At 35.1% G+C, this 14,109-nt stretch overlaps 1 protein-coding gene across 1 annotated transcript in view; it reads left to right on the top strand.

Moving 5' to 3' along the window:
• Positions 1 to 4,860, top strand: part of mtor (mechanistic target of rapamycin kinase) — a 269,916-nt gene extending 265,056 nt beyond the window's left edge. Inside the window, exons 56-58 of the mRNA XM_056463247.1 lie at positions 1,530 to 1,610; positions 1,722 to 1,827; positions 3,977 to 4,860. Of these exons, the coding sequence (XP_056319222.1) occupies positions 1,530 to 1,610; positions 1,722 to 1,827; positions 3,977 to 3,992 (203 nt within the window). The 3' untranslated portion in view covers positions 3,993 to 4,860. The remainder of the gene's footprint in view (positions 1 to 1,529; positions 1,611 to 1,721; positions 1,828 to 3,976) is intronic.
• Positions 4,861 to 14,109: the final 9,249 nt, after the last annotated feature.

Here is a 14,109-nt window from a genome sequence, read left to right as displayed (position 1 = left end):
CAGTGCTTTAACATTGTGTACATATAAACAAAGACAAAAAATAAAATACAATAAAGTAAAATGAAGACAACATCAGTATAAGCAAAACCTGACAGCATCAGCATCATTTTACAGTTACATTTGGCTTTGGAAATAATTTGTGAAAGGACGCCACATGGCAGTGAACTTGGACCTGGAACCATTTAAACTGAGTCTTATTTTTTCCAAACTAATGAAATGCAACACATCATTGGCCCACTGTTTAAAAGAAGGGGGAAATGATTGCTTCCAATTGATTAGGATCAAGCGTCTTGCTAAGAGAGAAGGCAATGCAGTCCAATTCACTTTTTAACAAATTGTTATTTTCATATACAATACCAAAGACAGCAGTTAAGGGATTTGCAAAAACATCTTTACAAAATATTCTGGAGTAAGATAAAAAAAATATTTGACCAAAATACAGATAATCTGGGACAAGACCAAAACATATGGGCTAATGTAGCAGGGGACTGCTTGCATCTTGTACAGATGGGGTCAACAGAGGAATACATCCTTGCCAACTTGGCCTTGGAAAGATGAAGTCTATGTACCACTTTAAATTGAATAAGGCTATGTCTAGCACAAATAGAGGATCTATAGATTCTATATATAGCCTCATTCCAGTCCTCGTCTGTCAAACTAATATTCAGATCTAGTTGCCAGGAGTGTCTTTTTGTAGATCTAGTAGAAGATAATAATGATGTAAGGTTACTATATAAACCAGAAATGGTTCTACTTTGTTGTGGGTTATCAGGAAAAAGTTGATCAATAGGATTTTGTTCAGGGAGGGCAGGAAAAGAGGGAAAATTCTTGCGTGAAAAGTCACGCACCTGCGATATCTGAAAAAGTGGGCTTTGGGAATTTTAAACTGGGATTCTAATTGGGTAAAAGACAAGAAACAGCCATCAACAAAGAGATCTTTAAATTTTAAGATGCCTTTTTCTTGCCAGAGCAAGAATGCCTGGTCATTCAATGGCTGAGAAAATCTATGATTATTGGCAACTAGGGCATAAACTGAAGCTCTCTGCCAACCGAAATATTTGCGAATTTGGGCCCAAATCTCATTTGTGTAACTCTAATGGCTGACGGCTGCTTCTTACTTAAGGCTGTTTATGCTAATGAGGAAGAGATCACTATTAATGGGTGGGGCGTTCCCCTGTCAGTGGTCAGTGACATGACCAAAGGCAGAATGTCAATCAAAGTGTTTTTGCAGACTGTTTTAAGAGGTTTGATTATAAAAAATACAATGAATTAATTTTTACTATTAGAGGTTGGTTATATTCACACACAACTGTGTTTAGACCCCTTATGAAAGTGCTTTTTGCATAATATGTCCCCCTTTAAATCATGATATGCACTTTTTTCAGTTTTAATCCTAAACTTCAAGGCCAAACGGAAACTAAAAAAGCTTTTAAAAAGCTTATTTAAAACTAATTACCGCATTTATGGGAAGACTCAGGTTTATGCTTGTTAATTATGCGCTGCATTTAATTGAAATGTTTCTCTTTCAGTTGGAGACGGCCTTGTGCAACCGGAAGCCTTGAACAAGAAAGCCATTCAGATCATTAACCGAGTGCGGGACAAGTTAACTGGTGAGACCTAAACACAAACCTGACCTCATGCATGATTCTGGTAGAACATTTATAATCTGGCAAAAATAAATAAAAAGATTCTAATGTGAAAGTGTTTTGACTTTTTTCCAGGTCGAGATTTTTCCCATGATGAGACGCTGGATGTACCAACTCAAGTGGAGCTGCTCATTAAGCAAGCTACGTCGCATGAAAACCTGTGCCAATGCTACATTGGATGGTAAGTGTTTTATCGGCCTGCTTGAGAAATTGTAAGGAGCCATACCTGTCAACCTCATTTTTATTGGATTCTCCCATATTTTAATGCTATATCTATCGTTTAAGCATATTCCCGCATTTTTCCCTTATTGTTAATCTTTCTGATCTGAAATAGGATATAACTGCAAGAGCTGTTTGAGAGAATTACGCTCTTGTTTTATTTTGACTTTGTTTTACACTGTAAAAATGATTACTTAGATGAGAAAGCCATTGCCAAGTTGATTTTATTAAAAAAAAAATAATAATAATAAATAAGTATTTCCAGCCTGATCTCATGAGGAAACGTAACTATTTTATGTTTTGTTACTTTAGTGGCTAATTCATATGACCACCCCTAAACCCACCCATCATTGGGGGATGAGCAAATCGTACTAAATTGTACAAATGAGATCATGCACATTATTTCAAATTATCCACTGAATCAAAAAGTTAGGAATTGGCATGCGATCGTGTTATTATTTCTGCTGTAACTTGGAACTGTCAAGTTGACAATTTTTATAATGATGCACATACTTCATTTACTTAGTACAGGGGTGCCCAAACTCGGTCCTGGAGGGCTGGTATCCTGCAAAGTTTAGTTCCAACCCCAATCAGACACACCTGGGCTAGCTAATCAAGCTCTTACTAGGCTTTCTAGAAGCATCCTTGCAGGTGTGTTGAGGCAAGTTGGAGCTAAAATCTGCAGGACACCGGCCCTCTAGGAGTTTAAACACTTTTTTTTAACAAATCACAAATTTTACAGTGTGATTAATAATTTTTTTTAAATGTCTGCAGTCCCTTTTTCTCATTAAACCCATCTACGAATCCTGTTTTCTTCAACTACATGAAACAAAACCCAGCATTTCTACTTTGTGATTTGGGTATGTTTAAACAGACAAATTTTTGCATAATAATATGTAAACGTGTCCGTTTTAGACGCGTGAACAACAGACGAGGATTCGTGATGGGCAGGGCTTCTGTCTGCCCGTTGACCCTAGCTTCGATGCTAAATGGCTGACATAGAGTTTATTGAGAGAGTAGCTGTGTTTATGTGCTTTAAGAATGCTGAAAAAACAGTGTCGATTCGTTTGGAGTCCACTAGATTCTTTCAGAGGTGCATCCAGCTCTGTGAGTTTATGAACTCCTCCAATAACTATACCAGGATGATGGAAGCTTTCAGCGGTGCTTCAGACTGAGCCATGTCCAGTTTGATGAGCTGTTGTTGGGTGTCGGCAGGAAAATTTCCCCTCGGGACACCAACTGCAGGCACTGCACGCCCCTACAAGAGCAAGCTCTTGATTGGTTAACGTGACACGAATGTCCACTAAAGTTCAGATTTTCCAACTCGAGCTAATCACGCGATTCGAGTGTTAAGAACGTCAAACGCACAATACACTCAAGTCGTGCCACTTAATTCATGCGAAACGCGTCATTAAAGCCGCCTCATTTGTGCGAACAGCGCCGCATGATGTCTATTCATGTTTTTCCATTGAAATAACATGTAAATTACTCGCGCTTGACGCTTCATCCACATCTAGTGTGAATTCAGCATAAAAGTGACGTTTCCAGTATTTAATGTTAATCAAACGACATATTGCTGCTCATCACTAAATAACCAATTACTTTAATCAAAATGAATATTATATTATACAGTGAAGAGAAAGTGAAAGAGATTTGATAACTTGATTTATTGTCTGTATTTTAGACCATTCATTTTAGTAGGCTAAAGTTTCATTTAATTGAATGAACAGATTTTGGAGTTTACGATTGTTTTGGGCGATTGTTTTTACGATTGTTTTGGGCAGTGTTTCCCAAAACACAAAAGTGTTTCAGAACACTAGAAGAGACTCCAAAACCTAAAGTTAATGGGTCAGTTAAGGGAGACATCCAAAATATGTACTGTTGGTGTGCCGTTAGAAACAGGATTGGGAAACACTGCTTTTGGGATTTGTTTGGGGATGGATTTTTAATTTTTAAAACATTTTTAAGGGGTCTACCATATTTTTGCATCCCAATATTGACACGTATGTAAGGAGCATAACAAATATTTGAATCTACACTTTGAACTGGGATTCAATCCAGTGAAATATGTTGTGTGCTTACAGTCTTTTTGTCTCTCTCATTCTTTTTAGGTGCCCTTTTTGGTAGAGCTTCTTATTGTTCCTGCTGTCTTTTTCTATATATCACTGGTAACGTCTCCTCGGACCCAATGCAGGAGTGTGAATTGGCATCGCATTGGAAAAATAAGAGCATTTCTTCACTGGTACATTTTTGAGAATTCTTGTCAATCACTATGAATCTGTGAGCGACAGAATAATGAGAATGTCCTCTTCGATGAGGCTGTTGTTGTATGTCTATAACATTGACAGTGTTTTGATATTTGAAGTGATTTGTCACAGATGTGAATCTCGCTCTGTTACTGGTCATTTCATAGACTGAAAAGAACTCTGGCATGAAATAATGTGGTCAAATTAATAAAATAAGAAATAAATGAACAAATAAATTCAAGAAGTTGTTTCATGTAAAAAATGAAACCGATCTTATATTTATGACTAATAAATGTTCTTTATAATAGAAACGTTGATTGAGATTTACATGAAGACAATAATGCCAATACATTGCTCAGTATATATTTCTACTGTAGCAGTAATTACAATTTTGCAGCAATTTTGCTAGTATCACAAATGTATTTTAATTTCGATTCAACAATGACTTTAAAGATCATTAATAATCAGCATTTGACATGAAATGCTTTTTCTTGGGAAGGACATACTTTCAGAAATAGTCTTATAAGTCCACTTATAAACGTGCAAACTCGTAACATTAAGCCTCGCTGTATTAATTACCAGGAGATTGAGTAATAAATATGCCACAGTTCCATTAATAGTTATGAGACACGCAAGTCATTGATGTATTATAGGTGTAAGAAAAAAATCACATCCCTCAAGTTGACATGAAGAATTTAAAGCAGAGATGAAAACAGCACAACAAAAATAAAACCGTTTTCTCCTACAGATTGTTGTCTTTGATGTGCAGCACACACACACACACACACACACACACACACACACCTCTTTAAAATATCTCACTTTTTTTCCTTTTACTAATTTTTTTAAGTTAAGTCAATTACTCACTTTAGAATCAACAGGTTTACTCACTTTTAATTAAAGTCAATTAATCACTTTAGAAACAAAAGGTTTATTCCGTTTTTAACTACACTTATCACTTTAGAATCATCAGGTTTGCTCGCTTTTAGGTAAACTAATCACTTTAGAATCAACTGGTTTACTCAATTTATTAAGTCGATTATTCACTTTAGAAACAAAAGGTTTAGGAACTTTTTTACTCTCCAAAAACAACAATGGTTCGGAAACATTCAATGTCCAACGTCGACGCTTTGTTTGAAACAGTTGTTTGAACGTTAATTCTGAACTGTTGAATAGTCATTCAGATATTCATTTTCTCTTCGGCTTAGTCCCTTAATTAATCAGGGGTTGCCACAGCCGAATGAACCGCCAACTTATCCAGCAAACATTTTACACAGCGGATGCCCTTCCAGCAGCAACCCAACACTGGGAAACACCCATACACTCTTTATATAGCTATAGGTGACCTATTATTTAAAAGCGGAATTCACGTTACGTCTCTAAAGCTTGTGAAAACAAATAACACAGCAGAAACTAATGCTTTTAATTTATAGTAGGTTATTTATTAAGTATCTGTACTGTATATGACATGGGCCTGTTAGTTAGAACATTTCTGCAGTGGTTTGGATGTGTCAAAATAAAAAAATAAAATAAAATAGACAATATCCTACTTAATGATAATAATAATAATCATCATTAATATTATTGTTAGAGTAGGATTTTCTTCATTTCCTAATTAATAATAAATATTAAATTTAATTTTTTAATAAATAGCCTCATTATTTATTCATTTATATGATTTATATATGATAGAATACATGTTAGCTTTTGCAAGTGATTTTATGTTTTATAAAAGAATATGTAATGTTCTCAATAATATTTGTAAAGGAAACACAGGCCCTATATGTGCCTTAAACATATATTTCAGTTAATATGGAAAGCGAGTGCATGTTTTTTTACCAAAACTAATATAGAATTATTTTTTGTGCGTGTAAAAGAATATAATTTTCACAAAGAAATGATGGGGTTCTTCTTTAAAGAAGTTTAGAGCCACCCCGTTTAGAGCTTCATTATGGGCGTTTTATGTTATAATGCGGTTCAAGCGATGGATCTGCGAAAGAAACTAGGGGTTTTGGGAAACACTCGTCACTACAGCGTTCTTTTCCCAAACGATGCATTGTACTATGATAGTTCAGACGTGAGCTACATCGTTGTTTGGAAAACGCAACCCTGAGTGGGCTACAATGATGGTAGGGTATCAGTTGGAAAACAGGTAGTTTGTGCATGAGCTCTATGAATGCCTCAGAATGCTACCAATGCCAGTTAACTTTTCATTATGATACATGAATACATTTACATGATTATACAATAAATCTGTATTACAGTACTTCATTTTCTATGAACAAAAAATAAGGCTCTAAGAGAGAGATCTATTCATTAAAAAGCAGAACAGAACAAACTACTGAACACACTGCATCCGTACATTCATTTTCATTGATGTCAAAAACTAAAAATGGCTTATCATTGACTGAGGTAAAGGATTGTTTTAGAAATGTTCACGTAATGAAATAACGTAATGAAATAAAAAAAAACTGAACAATTTTATCTGACTTTTTCACAAGATGCATTGAAAGATGTAAACTGCACAATAGCATATAAAAATTACAATTTGATAATGTTGCACTTTTGCAAATATAACTCATAATAGTGAGGAAAAAGATGTAAATGTAAGAACTGCACTTATTCATCCATTCAATTATTTTCTTTTCGTCTTAGTCCCTTTATTAATCTGGGGTCGCCACAGCGGAATGAACCACCAACTTATCCAGCATTTGTTTTACACAGGGGATGCCCTTCCAGCTGCAACCCATCACTGGGAAACACTTCGGCCAATTTAGCTTACCTAATTCACCTATACAACAGTTGAAACCAGAAGTTTACATACACTGTATAAAAAGGCACATATCCATCAGATGTTAATGTGACTAAACTTGTCTCTTTTAGGTAAGTTAGGATTCTCAAATTTGTTTCTGTTATGCTTAATAGCAGAATAATGAGAGAGAGATTTTTTGAGAAATTGTTATAACTTTTCTAGAAAGTCAAGTTTACATACAATAAGATTATTATGCCTCTGAAAAAGCTCAGATGATGGTGTCAAGGTTTTGGAAGTTTCTGATTGGCTAATTGACAACATTTGAGTTAAATGGAGGCACAACTGTAAAAAGTATTTAAGGAAAACCTCGAACACACTGCTTCCTTGTGTGACAACATGGGAAAATCAACAAGCCAGAATCAACAACAAAACAAGCCAGATTACAATTTGCTAAATTACACTATGAAAAAGACTATGCTCTGATGGAACTAAGATTGAACTGTTTGGCCATAATGACCAACCTAGGAACACCATCCTAACTGTGAAGTATGGGGTGGCAGCATCATGTTGTGGAGCTGTTTTGCTGCAGGAGAGACTGGTCCACTTTACAGCATAGATGGCATCATGAAGAAAGTACATCATGTAGAAATACTGAAGCAACATCTCAAGACATCAGCCAGGAAATTAAAACTTGGCCACAAATGGGTCTTTCAAACAGACCATGACCGCAAACATACTGCCAAATTAGTTAAAATGTGCTGTAAGGACAACAGAGTGAATGTTTCGGAGTGGCCATCACAAAGCCCTGATGTCAATCCTGTAGAAGATTTGTGGGCAGAGTTAAAAATCTTGTGCGAGCAAGACAGCCTACAAATCTGACTCGGTTACACCAATTCTGTCAGGAGGAATTGGCCAAAATTCCTGCAAACTATTGTGAGAAGCTTGTGGAAGGATATCCAAAACATTTGACCAAAGTTATACAGTTTAAAAGCAAACCTAAAAAAATACCAAGGAAACGTATGTAAACTTTTGACTGTCTAGAAATTAATAAAAAAATTCTCAAAAAAATAATTATCTCATTATTCTGGCATTTAGCAAATGTAAATCATTTAGGTAATCCTAACGGACCTAAAATAGTAAACGTTTAGTATGATTTACCATCAGACATTTTTTTTTAAATGGTTATGTTCCTTGTTTTAGAGTGTATGTAGACTTATGGTTTCAACTGTACATGCGTTTGGACTATGGGGGGAACTGAAGTACCCAGAGGAATCCCACATGAACATGAGGAGAAGATGCAAACTCCACACAGAAATGCCAACTGACCCAGCTGAGGCTCGAACCAGCAACCTTCTTGCTGTGACGCGAACATTGCGCCACCGTGCAGCCCAGAACAGCACTTATAAGAACTAAAATCACGATTCTAAGGACAACAGAACAGTAAGATAAAAGTGGTTACAACTTATAATATTACAATTGCAAGAAACTAATGAAAACTGCTGCAGTGAAGTCCTAATTGTATGAAATAAAAAACTCATTTGTGAGATAGAAACGCAATATAAATGTGAGACTATAAAATTCACAGTTGCAAGACAGCTTATAAATGGTGATGAATACATTTGCAATTCAAAAAGTAACTTATGTAAACTATTATTTCATTTAGATGACAAACTAGTCAAACTAAAAGAACCATAACAATGTGTTTTTTATTACTAAAGTTTAAATAAAATAAATGTATTTATATGTATTTTATATACTGGGTAAGGCAAAAAAAATGTTTATCCAATTAAAACTTGTCAGGCCAACAATTCCCATAATTCTGATAAGTAGCCCAAACCAATCCGTACATCGATGCACCCCTGTTTACTCAGATCTGCCTTTTGCGCGTGTACATGCATCGTGTTCACCTGCACACAAGAGAGTGACAGTGGTAAAAACAAATGCTGAATCAAACTTTCTAAAATCCTGAATGAGTACTGGGAGTTATTTCTGCACGCTGGAAGAAGGACGACACCATGGCTGAAGTATTTCTGTTAGACAGGTAAAGTTCTGTTTTAAAACTATTTTAGTCACGCAGAGCTGATGTAGATTTTGTTGTTTTACGAATGGGTTATGTGCACAGAAGTGTTGTTCAGCCGCTGAAATCTTCCAGCGAAAGATTGATGTGATCTTTTTCAGTTTCATAAGGGACATTTTGTAGCATCAATAATGCAGATTTTTATTTAGTTTAACAGAAAAACATCAGTAAATAGCGCGATTCTGCCTAGCCTGCTTTACTGAGGTGAATATATTCACATGATTTTATATTCACATTACATTGGTTCATTTTTGAACAATGATAACCTGTGACGTGCTCCCTATAGTCTTTACCATGCTACTTCGAATATAGAGGAATTACCAACTTACATCACAAATGACATCACACGGGTTTCCGGTTGCAATAGCAAACATGTCGTGTTGTGTGGTAGGATGCCAAAAACTTAACTTTTACCGTACACCACACTGCTTTTAATGCCAACCGCAGACATCTTTGGCTAAAAGGGTGCTGAATAGAGTGAGGACTTAATTAAGAATGCTTGACTCTGCAGTTCTCATGTTATATCAGGTAAGTTCAGGCTATGCTGAATCATACACATTACTTGTTTTTGATTACAGCAATGATTTCAGCAAAAACAATTAAATATTGTGAATTAAACTGCGGACACTGAATGTTAAGAATGAAATGTAAAAGTGTAAGTTCACATACCCTGCTGTACAGGTGCAGTTCTTTGTCAGAATGCACTTTTGCTTGTTGATGATTGATTACCCAGGCCTTGTTACAGTTCTGTCGTGTTGTCTTTGGCTAGGCAGAACCTCGGCTTTTAGCACTACAAAGTTTTGAATCTGGTAATCATGAAACATTATTAGGCATCCAAAGACTTGTAGGCCTTTAACTTCTCTCTTGTAAAAACACTTGGAGTTTCAATGAGAAAGTTGTATATTTCGGGCTGGATGTTTGGCCATTTCGTCTTATCCAATGTCCATTGGGAGGGTGCTATCGCAAATGACCTGTCAAACAAACGCCGTTATTCACTAGGTGACGAGCTGTTATAATACGCTGAAAGCATTATGTAAATAATATATATAATATGTAATCAATATAACTTATTTCAAAGACAACAACAAACTCTTCCATCGCTCCCTCGTCATTCCTTCGCTGTAAATGCTAGCGCTCCTGGTTTTTTTCTGCAAGCTCTTCTGGTCTGAAATAGCAGGTAAGTATGGCTTAGTAATAAGTGTAATTCCTGCAGCCCGCCGGCCAACCCCTAAGCATTCAGTTGTCGCTTTAGGACAAAGCGCATGAGAGAGTGAGACTGATGGGAGAGTGACGGCAAGTTTTGCTTGCTAACAACATAACTGAAAACGTGCTAGATATAATACAGTTTTTCATTCAGAATTGTACTGTAAAATTTTCTAACTGGCGAATGACATGATCTAGTGGTTCTCTGTCATCTTTAATGTGCGCATTCGTGATATCAGGAGGTGTGGCTTTGGATGACAGGGGAGGGATTGTATTTGATATTATGCTAACCGGTTAGCATTTAGGCAGATCACTTACTGCACCTTTAATGTTATATTGATTCGAATAATCTGGTCAGAGAGTCAACAGTTCAAAAATTCACTAATTCAAATAATCAACAGTGTGTTTGACACCAAACAACTTCCCTGTACAAAGGATCATAGGGACCATGAGGAAAAGTCATCAGTTGCACCAATGACTGTAAAAAGTATGGACGATGTGACAGCGCCTTTTCCCATTGAACGCTTTGAAGGAAAAACGCCTCGTGACTGGTACAAACTGTCGCAAAGAACTGCTGAAATTTAAGCCTGGGCATGCTCAGAAGGGACTACCAGATGGAGCCATAGGAGGATCTGCGGAATCAAGCCTCCAACCATACACTTGTACATCAAATCAACCACGCCTCCTGAATCTCTCACTTGACCGCTCGTATATGCATTATAACAAAGGTTCGCTAATGTAAATAAAAGCACATAACACATAATAATAAACGATTTAAAAACTGTGTGATGTAAGCTGTTTTTAATAATTTAATAAAAACTATACATGTTGGACTGCAAAATTAATTTTAATTATACACAATTTTTCAGAAACCTTCATACACTAATAGAGTTAGAATCTATTCTATCTAGAAGCTATGATCACAAAAAATATTTCTCTTATAACGGGGTTGTTGGTATTTATTATCTTCACAGGGGTAGAAATATCACTTGTAAAATATACACACCATGGACAGCTATTTGCCATGCGGGAAAAGCGTGCGCTTCATGGCATGGTGCATTATCCTGCTGGAATTAGCCATCAGAAGATGGGTACACTGTGCTCATAAAAGGATGGACATGGTCAGCAACAATACTCAGGGAGGCTGTGGCGTTGACATGATGCTCAGTTGGTACTAATGGACAAAGTGTGTCAAGAAAATATCCCCCACACCATTACACCACCACCACCAGCCTGAACCGTTGATACAAGGCAGGATGAATCCATGCTTTCATGTTGTTGACGACAAATTCTGACCCTACCATCCAAACGTCGCAGCAGAAATCAAGACTCGTCAGACCAAGCAACATTCTTCCTCAACCTCAAGGTTTGACGTATTTGTGCGTTCAGTGACGCTCTTTTGCTGTCAGTGTATCTTTTGGTCATTGGATTTTTATTTTAGAAACTGACATTGAAAAACGAAAATCAAGCCTTTTTTTATTATTTCCGTTTTCAAATTCAAAAGCGAATATTGAAATATGAGGCGATTTTCCTTTTTCATGGTGAAAAACGGAAAAGCAAAATTCCAAAATGATTTGATTTAAAGTTTTTATTTCGAATAACAAAAATAAAATCAGCAGAAAACACAAACGAATAAAGGCTTGTTTTTTATATTCCAAAACCAGATTCATTCCCACTCATTCACAGTGAGGCAATGCAAGTGGGCCTATCCATAATTTCATATAGCCATATGCAAATATAGCAGCAGCCTAAACAACGAGACGTCATAATTTTATGAGAGTTAAAACATTAAAAGCTATACAATAATTCATAAAATGAACACAATCCACGAATAGGCTTTATTCCCGAATATGAGCTATTTGGACCAGCTGGTGTTTTTGCAGCGCTGCTTATGCTCAAAGTTATAATGCATTGATTGATAATAACCAAAACGCATTGAATGACAGTAAAATGAAGCAATTATATATATATATATGATTATAGGTTATATTATGTTTTCATAATATAACAAACATACTTTCAGATTAAATGAATTATGTTTATTTTGATTTCAACCTATAATGCGGAGAGATTTCAAACGAATGTCCAATGTTACTGTCAGTTTTGAAGTGGAAGTGATTTTAACAATAAAACTTTATTTTTAGAAAACTGTACGGTACAGCAATGCAAATGCTGCTATGTAAAAAAATGTAAAATAAAATTATATATATATATATATATATATATATATATATATATATATATATATATATATATATATATATATATATAATATATCAGCTGTTTCATTTGTGACATTTGCAGTAAAATCAAATCTCAAAACATAAATTCACATACAAAAGGTATGTTAACATTATATTGTAACATCTGTTTATATTTTCCAAAACAGCTAACCACAGAGTTATGGGAGCAGAAAAATATCAATCTGCAAACATTTTTATGTTTTAAATGGGGAAAATAAACTGAAAGAAATAATGCTAATCAAAAGGGTAAGTGTTGTCTGTCTATAGAACAAAAGTTATTGATTTTATTTTCATTCATTCATTCATTTTCTTTCCGGCTTAATCCCTTTATTAATCTGGGGTCGCCACAGCAGAATGAACCGGCAACTTATCCAGCATGTTTTTACGCAACAGATGCCCTTCCATGTTCCCCATCTCTGGGAAACATCCATACACACTCATTCACACATACACTCATACACTATGGACAATTTAGCCTACCCAATTCACCTGTACCGCATGTCTTTGGACTGTGGGGGAAACCGGAGCACCTGGAGGAAACCCACGCGAACGCAGGGAGAACATGCAAACTCCACACAGAACACCCACACAGAAAACATTAACAGAGACATTTTTGAGAATTTTTAAAGCACTGTAAAATGCAAGCCTACACAAAAAACGAAGAAACGGTATTTTAGAGAATACGTAATTTTTTTATATCAAGGTTGACATTTGCATGGAATTGCTCATATATATATAACAGGCTTTAATGAGGAAAATGTCTAAACAAAATCCCGTTACCACAAGAACATACCTTTTTATAACATTTTTAAGTGGAAAAAAATGTTTTTGTGACAGCTTTGCATCATCGTAAATGCATCTGCCTATTTGGTTTCAGAATATAAAAAAACAAGTCTTTATTCGTTTTGTTTTCTGGTGATTTTAGTTTTTGTTATTCAAAATAAAAAATGAAAATCAAATCATTTTTGAATTTTGTTTTTCCGTTTTTCATCATGAAAATGAAAAATGAGCCGTTTTTTGATTTTTTTAGTTTTAAAATTCAAAAACGAAAATCAAAAAATGCTTTGAATTTCCATTATGGTTTTTAATTTTAAAACGAAAATCAAAAAACGGCTCATTTTTCAATATCTGTTTCTAAAATGAAAATTCACTGACAAAAAGATACACTGACCCAAATCATCTTTGAATTTTGCTGTTCTGTTTTTCACCATGAAAAAGAAAAACGCCTCATATTTCAATATTTGTTTTTGAATTTGAAAACGAAAATCAAAAAACAGCTCGTTTTTTCAATATCCGTCTCTAAAATGAAAATCCAAAGACCAAAAGATACACCTGCATTACAAGATCATAAGCGACGCTAATGCTGTTTTACACATTGTAACGAAATTTGCTAAACTTTTTATCCATGACACGTCAAAGAAGATACTTTAATATTATTATATATTTATATTTAAACACTCTTTATTTATAAATATGTAAACACTGTGCTGTGCCGGAAGTTGTCTTATAATCCTGTTTTTTTTTTTTTTTTTACTTTTATTTAGAAAAGAAGAATGTACAATATAAATCAGGAAGTAATCTGTAGAAGACTGGAACACAAGAATAAACAATCACAAAGTGATGAGAACAATAAGTAAAAAGAAGTAATAGAACGAAAAAGAAAGAAAGAAAAAAAAGTGTACAAAATAAGAAAGGGGAAGTACAAAGTTAAATAAAATTTTTA

Source organism: Danio aesculapii, chromosome 8, assembly GCF_903798145.1.
Source record: "Danio aesculapii chromosome 8, fDanAes4.1, whole genome shotgun sequence".
NCBI lineage: Eukaryota > Metazoa > Chordata > Actinopteri > Cypriniformes > Danionidae > Danio > Danio aesculapii.
Note: the sequence above shows the minus strand (reverse complement) of the source record. Positions and strands in the feature narration are given on the sequence as shown.